Here is a 16,335-nt window from a genome sequence, read left to right as displayed (position 1 = left end):
ATTGTTAGAAAATCGAGTTTATATTCTGTAGGACAAATATACTACTATTCTAATAACTGCATTCACATGAGCATATATAAATTATTTGCCTCAGATAAATATTATACATTGGCAAAAACATGACGTTCTGTCCTAAATTTTGTTTCTAAGAAAGTAATAAAAGATAATTGAGCAAAAATTTTTACATAATAAACATTTCTAAATGTTTAACCTAATTGGCAGTTGTAAGTAATGTAAGATAAGAGTTTGTTGTGCTTTTCATTCACTGCCCCTGTTTAAGAAAATCCTTGGCGAGTCTCAAACCCAACAAAATTATATCAGTATCCGTTGCCAATTAAAGTACAGGATTTACCAGGATTTGTTTTTATTATTCATTATGTGTATAGCATGTGTGTGTCAATATGCAGGTGGTGGCCAGAAGACAGCTTTTCAAGGGTCTGTCCTCTCCTTCCACCCCGTGCTACTCCTCTGTATATTCAAACTTCTGGCCAATTCTGTCTTTGTCTCATCATAATAAGACTCCAAGGGGCTGGGACTACAGATGTTGAGTCCTGTATCTAGTCTGGGTCAAACAAAGAATGGTTATCCAAAGAATGTTTGTTTCTCTGGTAGGAATGGGATGCCTACCAGTTACCAGGGTAGTGTAGCAAGTGCTGTCAACCTACAGAGGCCTCACATCGGCCTTGGTTTCACAAGTTGTTAACTGATGTGTTCTAGAATCTAATCTACAACCTGCAGTACAGTCATCTTTTACGTCTTAGTCCCTTTAGATCTGTGGGTTTTGTCATTCAGAGATTTGGTCCTTGTGAAAATACTGGTCATGATTTGTGCTGGCTAGTCGGATATTTTACACAAGCTAGGGATAGCAACAGTTGAATGGAATTTTAAAATATTCAGGACCTATCAAATGTAGGAACAATTAAAAATCGTAAAAAGGAATTGCTTTTCTCTCATTGTCTGAGATGTCTTTGATGCTTAGCCGGGAATGTAAGCCCAGTGTGTTAAATATATTGTTCAATAAAATGTTTACTATGCTTCAACAACAAGAGTATCCCTAAAGTCTTAACAAAATCGAAGACCATGAAGAGAGATATTTGACATAAAAAATCGAGTTTTAGGTTCTTGTTCTCAGACTTCGGAGAGAGCTTAAGAGGAAACCTGTAAAACTTCAGACTGGTGAAGCCAAACAGAAGCCAAACACTGATGTGTTATGATAAATGCTCAACATATCTGTGATTTTATTTCAGTGAAAACTAACAAAGGGAAACTTTTCTCACTGACGTGACAACTGAAGATAAAAGTTTATGTAATTCACACAACACTGCATTAGTCTTCTGCTCTGATAGACTTTCCACCCCCTAAGTCCTGAAGGACTCTAATGTGCTAATTCTAATTGTTTGTAATGATTTACCTAATTCACTAATTAAGCTATTCAAGTTAACTTTAAAAATAATCAGCCTACTAATGAATGCTACTGACTCAAAAAGTTAGTGTAAACAAAGTACCTGGGGCTTTTGTAGCAAAATCGATTTTATCCCACCTGTTACTGTTTAATTTTTTTAATCTTTATTTGTGTCTGTGTCAGCAGAAATCACAGAATGGGAAGTACATAGCCATGTACAGGGCAAACAGTGAAGCTGGACCCCAGGCTTTAAACTGCTGAGACAAAGGCTTCACCCAGGGCTTTTTGTTATTTGAGTTTCTGTCACCTACAGATAAGTGTTACTAGTTTTGTCTAGCTACTAACTGGCATAGTAACCTAAAGAAAATCAGTTGGCCTTTCCAAGGTTCACTCTGGTTGTTTCTCAATGAAAGAAGCTAGAGTAGAAAGACGTTGACGTTTATTTCCTCTTTTAAGTATTCTGATGGCAAATGAAGTAGGTTTTCATAATTACATCACACATAGCCAAAAGTAGGTTAAACATAACCTTTTTTTAAAAAAAATCAAACTTTTAATATTAAATAATGAACTGTCTTAATTAATAAAGATATTAATGAAGACATGAGTTAAAAATGAGTAACCAATTTATCTACATAAATGGGTTGAATTTAATGGCAGTGATGAATGGCTTTCCCATGACCTAAATTATATCAAATTTAGCCAATAAACAAAGAATTGAGTGCCTACCTAAAACCTATAAGACTTCGGCTAAATTGGATAGCTAGAAAAACACACTTCAACTATCCCATGAAATCTTCTTTCCAGTTCTCTCTTACCTAAAGGATTGACATCGTTACAATACTCTAGACCTTTGTTTTTTCCTTTCTTCAAACCCCAGTAGCAATCTGGTTTGATTTTGGTAGGTGTTCAATATCCTTCCTGTTCCCCAAGGCAGCTAATCTAGTGATCTCTCTTGCCACAGATATCCAGTTCACTGCTATCTACTGCCCCCTCCTGAAACACTCTGAAATTAGGATGCTGAATGTTAAATAGAAGAAACAAAACAAAACAAACAAAGAAACAAAAAATAAAAACACCAAAAGCAAAAGAAAAAATAATAAAACAAACCAACCAAACAAACAAACAAACCAACAAAAAGGCAGGGAGTGTGGAGAGAAAGGAAAGGAGGAGAAAATCTCAGAGGAGAAAAGAGGAAAAGTGGAGGCAGGGAAAGAGGGAATGAGAAGAGGATGGGGTGTGGAGGGGAGGGAAGGGAAGAGGAGAAATTTTAAAAATGGAAACATCTCCTCTTTATTCGTTCTCAAGTACTTACAATGCATCTTTACTCACCCTGTTAACTTTTTACTCATTCATATCTTTTCTCTTTAGCATACGAGCTATTTAACAGTTCCATGAATATGTTTCAGTTTCCAAATCTACCTGCTAACTCCAACCAATAACGCTTGCTTGAAAAGACCCAAATTTTGTTCCCGGTTACTCACACCGCACACTGCAAAATAATCTATCTTTCTGGGAATCAGTTGTGTCCTATGAAACATCTGGATTTTTATTTTTGAATATATTCTTAGCTAAATATGAAAACCCTTATATTTCCCCATGAATGATATTTCTACTCTTAAATACTTAAAAATTTTCTTGTTGCCAAACAAGGATTCTAGTACATTCCTTGTGTATAGTATATACATTCTTTAGACATGTGTAGATAGGCTTAATGTATTCACAGAAATAAAATCATTAACTTTGTAAAGATATAAAAGGCATTTTTCATATATGAAGCCAAAGTTTATTTTGCAAAGAAAGTAATTTATTGGGAATAATCTTGAGTTGGGGTGCAGCAAAATGACATAAGGCTTTGTGGAGTAACACGAGAAGAGGAGTTCTATTTTGTTTTGAGAGAACATTTTGCTAAATACTGTAATTAGTAACAAATCAGAGATTAATGATGCATTATATTCTAGAGCTTTAACTGACATAAAATAAGAAACAATTTCCTCAACTTTAAAGGATTTGCCTCACGCACAGAATATAATTGAAGACAGGTTTACAGGAATTTTAATATTTATTCTTAAATATGAAATGTTGGCTTGAAGGAATATTGCATTCCCAAAAGAGCCTAAAATCCACATCTCCTAATTAGTTTCTGTATGAAAGCCTTCCTGACAATTGACAGGGTAATACCACTGGTCAATGCTTTAGGTGCTTTTCCTTAAACTTGTAGTGTTGCTATCAGACAAATTGCTTCATATAAAAGCACTTACCACAAAGGCCTATAATGGAAGGTTAAGTGCTATCCTTAATTACTAATTTCAAACCTTGTATTTTGCAGTGCAGGCACTTTAAAAGGAAGCAAATATAGTCTGTTGGTTCCGTTCCTGCTTCTCTGATTATAGGATTTGGTGGAAAAACCATTAGTCTAGTGGCTTTTCTAATGAATAATAACCTCCCTAAATTTTAAAAATAAAAGTAGCCAAACCACAAGCTGATATAAAAGATATATACTAGACTACGATATTGAACTCATATTTAAAATCAGTTTGTTCTAGATCACTCCCACTTTGAAATTTATATTCAACCTTTATGGTTTTGCTGCTGGTAAAACACCAAGAGAAGCAAATGTTTGAAAAGCTCATGTTTCCCCCTTCATTAGATCATGCTGAAGTGCACACAGTGGAGATGGGTGACAATTAGATGGCATAATGGTGATGTGCCTGCGCTCTTCACAACATTAAGCTCTTATGTGTGTAATCCCTGCAGAATCTCATGTTTTTATGTGGAGAGCATTTCCTCATGAATTTCCTCATGCATTCTCCTATGTGTTGCATACATGAAAATTTTCATGAGCTATTGCATGTGTCCTCCACAATAACAAGTAGAACTTGGTTCAATCTTCCTTTGTCAATATTAATTAAAGCACTCTTTAGTGAATGGGTACCTAGAGTAGGTGTCTGGATATAAAAGATTATAAGTATGAAATTGTTTCTAAATATTTGTTTCTTATTATTCATTATCAGCTTCCAATCTTTAAATACATTTTATGTCTTTTTCTTTTATTCACCCTTCTTTCCTTCCTCCTTCCCACCCTCCCACCTTTCCTTTCTTTCTTTCTTCCTTTCTTTCTTTCTTTCTTTCTTTCTTTCTTTCTTTCTTTCTTTCTTTCTTTCTTTCTTTCTTCCTTTCTTTCTTTCTTTCCAAGACACAGTCTCTCTGTCCTAGTCGTCTTGGAGCTCACTCTGCAGTCCAGGTTGGCCTTGATATTTTCAAGAATACCAACTTGATAAACAATTATTGAATGCTTTTTGCTTGTCAGTATTTCAATAATTTCCAGATGTGTTTTCTTGATTTTAAATGTCATCATAAGGAAGTGTGTTTTGTCACATTTCATTCATCTCATATTTGCAGAACAAATGAACAGGTTAAGGCTGAAACCAGAGAATGATAGAAGTCAAAAGAAGCTCAGACTGGTGTCAAGGACATTATTCTCTTCATTATTGATTATTCCCAGAGAAAATTGGTGTCTAATTGATAAATTATTTCGTCAAATTATTTATTCTAAGAAGCAAATAATTCCAACAAAGCAGTTGCTTCTGCATTCATTCTTGTTGTCGGTTTTATTGCATGTAATATAAATTGGTTCTGTTTTTAGTTACACTGTCATAAGTTGCTGTAAGAAAGAAAACGTTTTACAGACCAGCTGGTGACACTCTTATCTCAGAGTCCTTGTGCTCACTATGGTTATATGAAAATGAAGTGAACTGGCTTTCCTCATAGCTGTAGATCTGTGCTGCGGATCTCACTCCTGGCTGCATCTCCGCCTGCCCTCTGTTCTGCTCACGTGTTCTGTAAGTGTCTGTTGTGTGCCACTGTCAAAGGAACAGCTTTATTTTCTCTCAAAAAAAAGTGTTATAATATTCCTTCCCTTGAATTTAAAATTTAACTGTTACTTTTGACAAAGCCTTTCTTTTGTTCAAATGCAAAGGTTCAGTAAAATGCTTTGACACATTTTTTTTAATGTGTGCATTTTTCTGGTGAACTGATGTTCTGGATTTTTCAAAAGACAATGTGTGGCTTCAAATTCATCTATAAAATGTCATTTTTACACAGTAGCAAGAACAGTTTAGGACAGCATTACATTGACGTGACTCTAAAATCTGATAAATACTTGATGGTTTCTCAGAAAACCCACAATTTGAAGAAACGGACGCAAACATTGCTTTGCTTTTCCAGCTGTTTTTTCATAAAACTCCCCAGGTCCATAAGCCCTTGCTTACCTGCAGGGTATCGTTCGATGACTGGCCAGCTGTCCACCTGTAACGTGGCATTGCCACCACTCCTCGTGAAACGCACTACATGGTATTTTCCATCATTAATGATTGCATTGGACTCCTCAATGGCGATGTCATCTGTCCCAACATTAAATTTAACTCCAATTTTTCCTTGGTGCTGTTAGGAAGGATGGGGAGGAAAAGGTCCTATTAATTCAACAAATTATCATTTGATAAGAATTTCATAGAAGGCATTGTTCAAGAACATGCCTTAGACAACAGCTGTTTTCTTCTGATTCTATTTCTGGGAAACTGAATGCAATAGAAGTAAAATCTCGACATCTGGGTAATTCTGAGATATCTCTTTCATGGATAATTGATATTTTGAAAGACATACTTGCAAGGGAATTGAACTGCCTTCTTCCCAGGGGCTGCCACTAAGAAGGTGCACAGCTGCCTGCCTGAGCACACACGGCCTCATGTCCTCTGATATATCTCCTCTAATCCATTCTCCCAGTTTCACAAGAAAACCACGGATTGAAATGCTCCCTTTTAATAATGAGAAATCAGAGCAAGGAGGTCTGTGTAGAGCCAGCCAAATGACAGATGCTCATAATACAAGACATCTCTGTAACAGGATAGGCAGAGAAATAGGCATTCACTGAAATGATTCTTAATCATTAGTTTCAAACCACCAAGACATTAGCAGCTTAAGACACACTCATTACCTTTTCCTTGCAGATGATGAAACTGTGTCATAACTGTGCAGTATCTTGTTCAAGGACACACAACTTAGTAAAGACAAGCTGGAACTAAAGTATGATTTCCTAATTTTAGGTTACAGATTAGCTAAAATGGAGACAACATAATTATCTACAATTAATGCCCTCTCCGAATTATGCAAAGCAATATTAAAAATCATTCTAAGGGTAAAGTTGTGGCTGTTAACTTCACAATGTCATCACCTAAGGTGCCAAGAGAAACATGTACCTCTGTCCTCGACCTCTGAGGCATTCTCTGGTAGCAGGGCTGTCAACCCAACCATGAGCTGAGCTGACTTTGAAAGAATGGAGATTTTCACTTAATCACTAGCACAGGATATGGGCACTGCAGGCCCTTGTCAGAATCAGACTTAGACTATCAGTGGCTTCCCTCTTATCACACCTTTTCATCAGTTGGGAGAAACAACACTGGAGAAGAGGGTTTTAAAGGAAACAGAGCTGTAGAAGAGTTAAATCACAAACGGGAAGGCAGAAGGGTTGGAGTGAACACTTGGGCTATATACATTTCGACTGCTGAAGGCTTCTCACTACTGAACTAGACAAGATGGTGCCATCAGCTTATAATAGAAAAATCTTATATTAAAAAAATTCTCAGATAAAACTTAGATTAATTAAGAAAAATGTCCAACGTGCTGTTTCAGACACTGCTGAATCCTTTAAAGTTTTCTGTATCCCATGAATGTATTGCACACAAAGGATTTCTGATTATTTAAGATCATTTTAATGTTTTTGTTTTTATTTATTTTAGGCTTGATAAACAATAAAAAATTTGACTGCAAAATGTCACGTTTCTCTTCTGAGTATTTTTGTGTTTATTAATTAGACAAATGCTTATGGTCTAATATAAATATTCACTATTTATTCATTCTGTGAAAAATCTATACATGTATTCAATAGGCTTTGACTGCATTGAGTCCTGCTTCCTCCCCTAATTCTCCCCTAACTTCTCCTCTCTCCAATTTCTCCCCACCCAAATTCATATCTTCTTACATATATATATATATATATATATATATATATATATATATATATATATATATAGAGAGAGAGAGAGAGAGAGAGAGAGATTAAAAATCCACTGAGTTTTCACACTTACACATGGAGGTAGGGCTACCCACTGACGCATGAGCAAGCTAGCTTGGGCCACTCCTCAGCACATTTCCTTTTTAAATATTGTCCATGCATGTGTTGATAACAGAATAACAGGTAACATCATATGACTTAAATGAGATTACTGCAACATCCTCTGGACTTATCTCATACGTTAAAATCATGCATTAGCTTCTACTCAAATGTATTTATGTTTACTTAAGTACAGTAAATACGCATAAATACCTCACTAAATAATTTATTGAAAATAAACAGAGGGTAATTTTACTAAAACGAGGAAATAACAAATGCTCATAGGACCTGGAAATCTGCTTGAGGTTGTGTATCCCAGAAGTGATAGGGAAGCTTCAACCCCAACAATATGGCTACCTAAACAGGATCTAAACAAGTACAACACCGATATAAATATGCTTTTTTTTCTTTTTTTTCCGGAGCTGGGGACGGAACCCAGGGCCTTGCGTTTGCTAGGCAAGTGCTCTACCGCTAAATCCCCAACCCCCTGAGCTAAATCCCCAACCCCATAAATATGCTAACATGGAAGGGGTAAATCTCAAGGAAGCTGAACCATAAACCGGGAACAGCTTTAATCCTACTTAGTAGGGGGGAAGAAATTAGTAATGGGATGCAGAGGGAGGGAGGGACCTGAGTGGGAGAGGAAAGGGTGAGGGGACAAGGGGAATAGATCAGGTGTGGGAGTAAGGAACAGGAGACAATCCCAGAAGGCCAGGAGAGTGAATGGAAATATGCAGGTTCAGGGGGAGGGAGGGGGGAGGAGGAGTGACTCTTAGGATTCAATGGGTGGTAAGTTAGCCACAATGCCTAAGAATGGGAAAAAGGAACAATGGGAAAGAGCCCCCCCCAGTAGATAGACAGGTCTCAAGTAGAGGGATGGGGTTAAACTCACAGTCAAAATTTCTGACCCAAATTTTTTTGTCAAAAAAAGAACTACAGGGACAAAAGTGAAGAAGAGACTGAAGGAAAGGATGTCCAGTGACTGCCCCAACTTAGGATCTTTCTCATGGGAGTTAGGGTGGGGAGCATCAAAGCCTGACACTATTACCGATGATGTGATGTGAGGCAAGAGGGAGGAAGAATAGGATGAGAAACTGTGAAAGGAGGATGAGATCTGGAATTACAGGCGACTAAGGAATGCTAAGGGTAGGAGAAATAGTCTTCTCTGAGGATGAGCCTCTAATTGCTTATCTAATGCCAATTGGTTAACCCCTGACATCATATATGTACAAGTAACACTAAACAGCTTGAACAAGATGTAATTTGAAATTTATAGGAGAATTATAAAAAAGGAAGTTATGAATGAGAGGAAGTGGTAGTTGGGTGGGGTGGGGTAGAGAGGGTTAAGGTGGGGTAAGGTGGGATGGAGTAGAGTGAGGTGGGGTGGAGTCGGGAGTAGGTGTAGGGTGTAGTGGGCTGGGGCAGGGTAGGGTGGGAAAGGGTGGAGTCGGGAGGGGTGGAGTGGGGTGGGGTGGGTGTGGGTAGGGTAGGGTGGGGTGGAGTGGGTTGGGGTGAGGTAGGGTAGAGTGGGCTAGGGTAGTGGAGTGGGGTAGGGTGGGCATAGGAAGAGAGGGGAGGAAGTAAAGTGAGGAAAAGATGCAAACATACTTTAATTTTAAAAATTAAAAGTGAGAAATTGTTTATTTTTGTGAAAGTGTCATATGTCAAGGAATACATGACAAGGGGAAGTCAGAGGACAAAATAAAGGACTTGATTCTTCCCTCTACACTGCATGTTTCACTCAGGGCAGCATCAACCTCAGGTCCATTGGGCTCAGTTGCAAATACCTTCCCATACTCAGCCATTTTAACAGCTTCTTTGGTGAGGGATTTCTAAGATATGGGTAAGAACTCTTAAAAAAATAATAGTCATCAAGAAGTGAAGGGAATGCTCTCAACTACATGGTGGCTACTAAAGCATTAGGAAAGCAAGATCCCTTCTGTCCTTATCCCTTCCTGGTCCTTCTGCCTCATCCCCAGAAGTTTCATGGAGAAAACAAAAATGAATCACAGAAACAAGAGGGGTAAATGTATTCTCCTCCCACCAAATGTGGACTCCCAGTGTGGTCCAAGCAGACACTACTGGGTGGTTTTAGGGGAACTTACAATTATTACTGTAAGCAAGACAGCTAAAGTTACTTCCATTATCTAAGAGTGAAGTCTGACAGGACCTTCCCTGTACTTTTCTGGGGTTGAGATGAAAACCTCTCAGGACAAGTTTAAATTATTGTTCTATCCTAGGTGCAGCATGTGCAATTTAATAAGTACATGATACTTGTTAATCCAGCATAAACTCATTGGGATTCTTTTCTGGTTCTAATGTCTTTCTTGTAAGAGAAGAGATAAACAAAACAAATCAAAACAAAAACAACAGCAAAAACCAACTCAAGTTTCCACATTGCTCTAAGAAAATGACTACAATAGTCAAACTCTCAATTAATAAGGAAGTCAAATTTGATGAATAGAAGTATCTTCATGCTGAAGCATAAAAGAATGTCTCAGTCACTGGAGAGATTACACTGAGCATAAAAAATACTCTCAGCTCTTCCAATGGGTCCCCATTCAGTGTCTAGTACCCATGTGCATCTAGAACTCTGCTCCATGACAAGAGGCCCTATTATGGCTCCTTGGGCATCCACACACATGTGACACACTTATACACAAGTAATAAAAACAAATATTAAATGTCCCCAATATACAGATAAATAAATGCTTTCAACTTATCCTTAACCTCTTTTCACAATGTGAAACATAAAATGTTTATTTTCAAGGGTATAGAAGTGGCCAGATTTTACAATGTTTGATGAATTGCCCGTTTTAAATAATTAATTATAAAACATCAAGGGTCACTGAATCTTGGAGAGGTCCTAGTTTTTAAACAGTGTCCATCTGTTCCTGGATACGCCAATATGTTGCCTCCATTCTAAGTAGCTTTAATACATAATGGATTCAGACTTTGTGAAGTAGCTAGTGTAGAAATGAAGATCACCAGAGTTGACACAAATAATTCCTACCACAATCCACAGATACTCTACCCTACTCTATTCCAAGGCCTGAAAATTAATTTAAATATAAATGATAGCCAAAGAAATACCTGGCCCCTTGGAAAAAATTAATATAATGAAATACCAAAAACTACTATAAAGAATATTTTGTAAATCCAATATTTCCTTCCACCTAAAAACTGTAAACACATTTCAACCCCAGCTCATATTGGCAGGATAGAAAGTTATTTCAATTATGTAAAAAATAAAACTTGCTGAACTTTTTTTTGCCAATGGATAATTACAATTCAGAAGAATTCATCTCAAATCCTTACTCTTCGGGATTAAATGTGATCGTCTTGGTAAATTCTCATGAATATTACATTAGCGAAGCCAGCAGTAACTTCTGTGGACATGTGCTGTTCTCTGCATTGTATCTTGCTTGGAATGATAACTGCTCATGCTATAATTTTGAAAATCTATTCTAAGAACATCAGTAATGAGGCATTTATAATTTAATGAAGTCTTTCTGTGGATTCATTAAATAAATAGAGACAAAGGTAATTATTGATTTTCCACAAAAGCTCATTTCTGAATAAGGATTATAATATTAAGCCCTGCTTAAAGGAAACATCATGAAATATGATACTAGATAGGCACTTGAAGGTTCTAACAAGTGGGATGGCACTGTCTAATTTCTTATGAAAGTATACTCACTTGAAAATATGTTTGAACCAAGATTGAGATTCAATGATATTCTCAATATCAGAGCATACTTCAAATAAGATGTGTATATGTTGTTCATTCAGACATGTGAAATAGTGGCTTATTTATTTATTTATTTACTTGTTTTGCTTTTTGTCTCGGAAGTCTTTATTAAACTTATGAAGATAAATTATGCCTGCAAATATTAAAAACACACCAAAGAGCAGAAAGGGTGTCAGTGAAGAGCAAGGTGCACTGAGAGGTGGGTACAAAGACTCTCAGGAGCCCCTCACAGTGCAAGTGGGCACAGTTCACATGGCGGCAGGTACAAAACAGCCAGTGTAAAGGACGCCCGCACATATAGGTTCACTGTGTTTCCCTGCTTCTTGTGTCTCAGAATGCTTACTAGAGGCTTTCCTACACAGCACATCTCACTACAACATACCTGAATAACATAGCATACCTAAAAGCTATATTCTTAGAGAACTCAAACAAGCTTCCCCAAAGTTTTATAGCTGATAAGGATGAGTAACTGGAAGCTGGTCCATTTGGTGGGGCTGCTTATAAAAGAATGGCGTTAGTCATGTCTGTGCCCAGGAAGAACCTGAAAGCAGAGTATCCTTATAGAGTGAATTACGAGGAGGTTTTCTGACAAGTGCTAACAATTGCATTCCCCAGCACTACACAACACAGCACTCAAAGTGGACAAGGTCCAGAGTGAGGCAACTCAGAGAAACGTCATATACAAGCAGCATATTTTAAAACACAGCACATTTATTTTCCCATTCAACTTGCACTGAAGACAGGACATTCGACTTTCATTGAAGATAGGATATCTCCTCTATGTCCCTGTTCTCCAGAGCAGAGATGCTGCACTTCTCCTGTGACCGTCACAACTTGACCCTGAGATTGAGGCTACCACACTGGGAACATGTCCTCATCTGAGACTGATGCTACCACCCCAGGGGCATGTCCTCCACTCCTTGTCCTAAGACTGCCTAATCAAACTTTGAAAGCCTGTGACAGTCCTCCTTCCCAAGTGTCAATTTCTTATGTCCCTGTTTTTTTTTTCTAAAATATTAAAAACAGTTTAGGATTATAAAAACAGTAGCTTAGCAGTTATACCTTCAAAACACATAACAGACTACATTCGCATTTGGATTTCTCACAGATTCACTTACACACAATATTTAAATAAGTTGTAATTTACGGGCAATACTGTAAAACAAGGTTTTAAAGTATACTGAAATTATTTAAAAGGCAATCACTCCCCCACCCCCAATTGTATGATTCTACAACCTTTCTGTCATACTCGCATATTTGATTCATGAGATTATGCAAATGAAGTTCTTAGCTCATTTGTTTATTTATTGTAGAGGAATGCTAGGGAGGTGGAGTGAGAGTTTGTGGATGGGTCAGGGAGAACCCTCGTGGAGGCAGGGAGTAGGGGGAGTGGATGGGGGATTTTCAGAGGGGAAACCTGGAAGTGGAGTAACATTTGAAATGTAAACAAAATAAACAATAAAAATTTTAAATTTTTTAAAAAAATAGATATTACCTCTCAGATGATTTTTTAAACACACACCAACAACAGAAAATCAGTCGCTATTAAAAATTTTCAAAATTTATAAACAGATGGATTCTGAAGTTTCATTATGATCTAAATATAGAGCTTTTTCGGTTGGAGAAAAAAAGATTTTCCATTAGTCAATAGCCCGAGATGCCTTCAGCACCTCAATGGGAAATGGATGATCTTGCCTCTCTTGATAAGAACACACCCCAATTTCTTCCCAAGAATGTAGGACATGGTGGTATAAGCGAAAAATGAGAACTGAAAATAGACTCTGAGTTCTGTTGATGATGCAATCCTTCAGTGTTTCTCTCTCAGCACATCATTTTTCAATAGATAAAATGAAATCAAAGTGAAAATAATAGGTTGGGAGTCAGATGAATCAATGTCTCATTCATGTGTCCTTGAATAGATCAATTAATTGTGCCAATTATATTTTGAGATCTTCCCAGAATCATTTGTGAAGCCTGTATTGGGTTGTGGTTCATCTGTGTGGCACTAATTTGAAGGTTACCACTATGACTATGGGTTCAAGATCAAGACTGTCTTTTAGTATGTACTCGTGGTGTGAATATTACAACTGCAAGAAACACCACAGCTGAACAACAAAACTGATCGCCTCTTGAAAGCCAGACATCTCAGCAACAGGATTAATGTGCCACCTGTGTCTACTAAAACACTACCCAGTACAAAATAAAAAAGCACTGTGTAAATGTCTTTATCTGTAAAACATTGGTTTGTAAGCTCTCTTCTCCAAATAATCACAGTGCAGAAATGAAACAGGGAAAGAAGTGGACCTTAGTGTGGTGCCCACAGAATTCCTAATTTCTCATCGGCAATACTTGAGGTTACATACCAGTTTCAGTGACATTAATGAGCTAATAGATCAGCTAACAACACAGCTTTGGACAAAATGGAGGTCAGCATGGCTAACGGTGATCCCAGGAAACCAAAAGGCAAGATGTCTGCTTATTCCTTCTTCATGCAGAAATGCAGGGACGAACATAAGAAAAGAACCCTGAGGTTCCAGTCAATTTAGTAGTTTTCCACGAAGTGCTCTGAGAGGTGGACAATGTCTAGCAAATCAAAGTTTGATGAAGTGGCCAAGGTGGATAAAATATGCTATGATCGGGAGACAAAAGATGGAGCAGGGAAAGGAGGCAAGAAGAAGGACCTGAAAACTTCCAAAAGACCTCTGTCTGGATTTCTCTTATTCTGCTCCAAATTCCTCTCCAAGATCAAATCCACAAACCCTGGCATCTCCACTGGAAATGTGGCAAAAAAGCTGGGTGAGGTGTGGAATAACAAGTGACAGTGAAAAGCAGCCTTACATTATCAAGGCAGTGATGGTGAGGGAGAAGTATGAGAAAGATGCTGCTGACTCTAAGTCTAAAGGGAAGTTTGATGGTGCCAAGGGTCCTGCTAAAGATCCCCAGAAAAGGGTGGAAGAAGAGGAGGAGGAAGAGGAAAAGGAAGAGGAGGAGGAAGAGGAAAAGGAAGAGGAGGGAGATGAATAAAAACTCGGTCTCCTCGTGAATACCTTAGAGTCAGAGAGCACTGTGATTGGCACATCTCTTATTTGAGTCTATTGCCCTTGTTAGGTTTAATTATGATCGTGATCATATTGTAGTTTCTCAAAGTGTCAGTAGATTACATGAAGTGGCCATAGGTTTCCGGAGCGCCCTGAAAACTTTATCAGAGTTATACAGAGCTCCAAACAATTTTAAAATACAAAGGCACCCCGCGTCCTCCTCACTCAGTGCAGTTTGCTGTTGGTGTGTCAAGGCTTGAAGATGTTTCTGGCATTTTGTTCTCAACTCGTAAGGTAGTATTAACTATAAGGTTATTGGCTAGAAATCCTGAGTTGTCAAATGTTCAGATCTATAGTTCGTAAATAGATCAAAACCACCCAGACAGATCTTGATGCTCTTGTTTGGCATGGACGTTGTGAGAAGAAGATGACTTCTGGAGGTGCAGTAACTCAGTGTGCACTGTGAGGCTGGACCTGTTGTACTGCGGTGAGCATCCGGTTAGCTTCAGGCAGTCTTGTGTTTGCCAAGTGGCATAGCGTTCTGCTGACACCCTTAGTTGTGGAGAGGGGGAGGGGTTAGCTAGCATGAGAAGTGTTTGGAGTTTTTTCTTTAATTAAGTGCAGTATATCTTATACTTTTTAAAGAAAGTGTAGAACTCATCGTTGCCAGCAAAGCGCAGAACTACTGCATCAATAGAAGTTCAAGAACCTTCTGTACTTAAACGCAATTTGCAGCATTCTGTTATTTTTCCTATGTTTAGAAGTTAAATAAACAGTATTGCATTACAGAAAGAAAAGACATGAGCTAAGCTTTCTCCAAGCAGTAGGTCATTGTGTGTGGATGGTTTGGGATAGTTGCTACATTTCATTTTGTTTTGTTTAAATGACCGATGCTTTAAAAACCTTTGGTTGAATGGTAAATTTGTGTTGTTCAGATTGTATGGTCATTCAGGGAACCATACATAATAAACATTGTGCTTCAGGTGCTGATTAAAGCCATACCTTTGTTTTTCTGTTTCTGTGTCTTTGGGCCATGCATAGCTTGCTATTAACCTTCGCCAGGAATTGGACAGGGAGAAGCTGTTCCGTTAATTCTGCAAGACCTTGGCATTTCTCAGGAAAAAGTTTTTCTCATAAAAGAGGCTTGGGATTATTTGTGGATTTAATTTACTTGTTCCTTCCCAGGACATCATTTCTGTTCAGTGCTGACTCTAATTGCGGTCTGACTCCAGTAGTCTGCATTCCGATAGCTCAGAGCATGATGGTTCTCAGACACACAGACAAAGCGTCTTTAGATGGTAAATGGAATCCTCTACACATGAGAATGTTATCTTAGTGAGTAGGTTACAGGTAAAACCAAAATTAACTTCTGGATATTTAAATAAAACACCAAGAAAGCAAATGAAGAGCCTAATACATTATTCTTAATGCCTCAGCTGATACATCACAGAGGCAAACCTACAATGCATATATTTCCTTGCAGGTAAAGTCACTGTTGAAAATCATGCCTAACCAGCAAGACAAAATAGCCAGGTTATGCCTTCAAACAGGCTTGATGGAGTAAACTCTCTATGATGCTATCTTATGTATCACCAGCTTAGAGCAGAGCCCTAACATGAAAGTATTCCAGGACGATAGCAGACATGGCCGTCTTTCTTCTTTCCTTTCCTTTCTTATTGACTTCTACTCCAGAACTATTTGTTTGGCATTGTTAGGAAAAGGAAAGGTTTGTGTGTGGGCCTAGGAATGCCAGCCAATAGAATCACCATGGCTTTATTTATTATACAGAGTGGAAAGCAAGAATTCCTACAGCCATCACACAAACACATCTATGCTTAGAGGTATAATTCAGGCCCAGCAGCGTTTTCAGAGGAGAATATGGTGATTTCAAAGGCTAAATCATCAGACATATATGCTCTATTTTAATTTTCATAAAACAATATACTGCCTTAAAAGAATGCCAAGAAATAGTTATCAC

The 16,335-nt window shown here is 37.9% G+C and overlaps 1 protein-coding gene and 1 pseudogene across 5 annotated transcripts in view; one reads left to right on the top strand and one right to left on the bottom strand.

The window, feature by feature from the left end:
* Positions 1 to 16,335, bottom strand: part of Nrxn1 (neurexin 1) — a 1,103,898-nt gene that overhangs the window by 157,702 nt on the left and 929,861 nt on the right. For all 5 annotated transcript variants that reach the window (XM_032907826.1, XM_032907819.1, XM_032907820.1 and 2 more), the window contains one exon: positions 5,671 to 5,842. In XM_032907826.1, coding sequence (XP_032763717.1) covers positions 5,671 to 5,842 — 172 coding nt within the window. The remainder of the gene's footprint in view (positions 1 to 5,670; positions 5,843 to 16,335) is intronic.
* On the top strand, positions 13,752 to 14,420 carry LOC116905098 (annotated as a pseudogene).

This window comes from Rattus rattus, chromosome 7 (assembly GCF_011064425.1).
Source record: "Rattus rattus isolate New Zealand chromosome 7, Rrattus_CSIRO_v1, whole genome shotgun sequence".
NCBI lineage: Eukaryota > Metazoa > Chordata > Mammalia > Rodentia > Muridae > Rattus > Rattus rattus.
The sequence above is the reverse complement of the archived record's forward strand: the minus strand, read 5'-3'. Positions and strand labels throughout refer to the sequence as shown.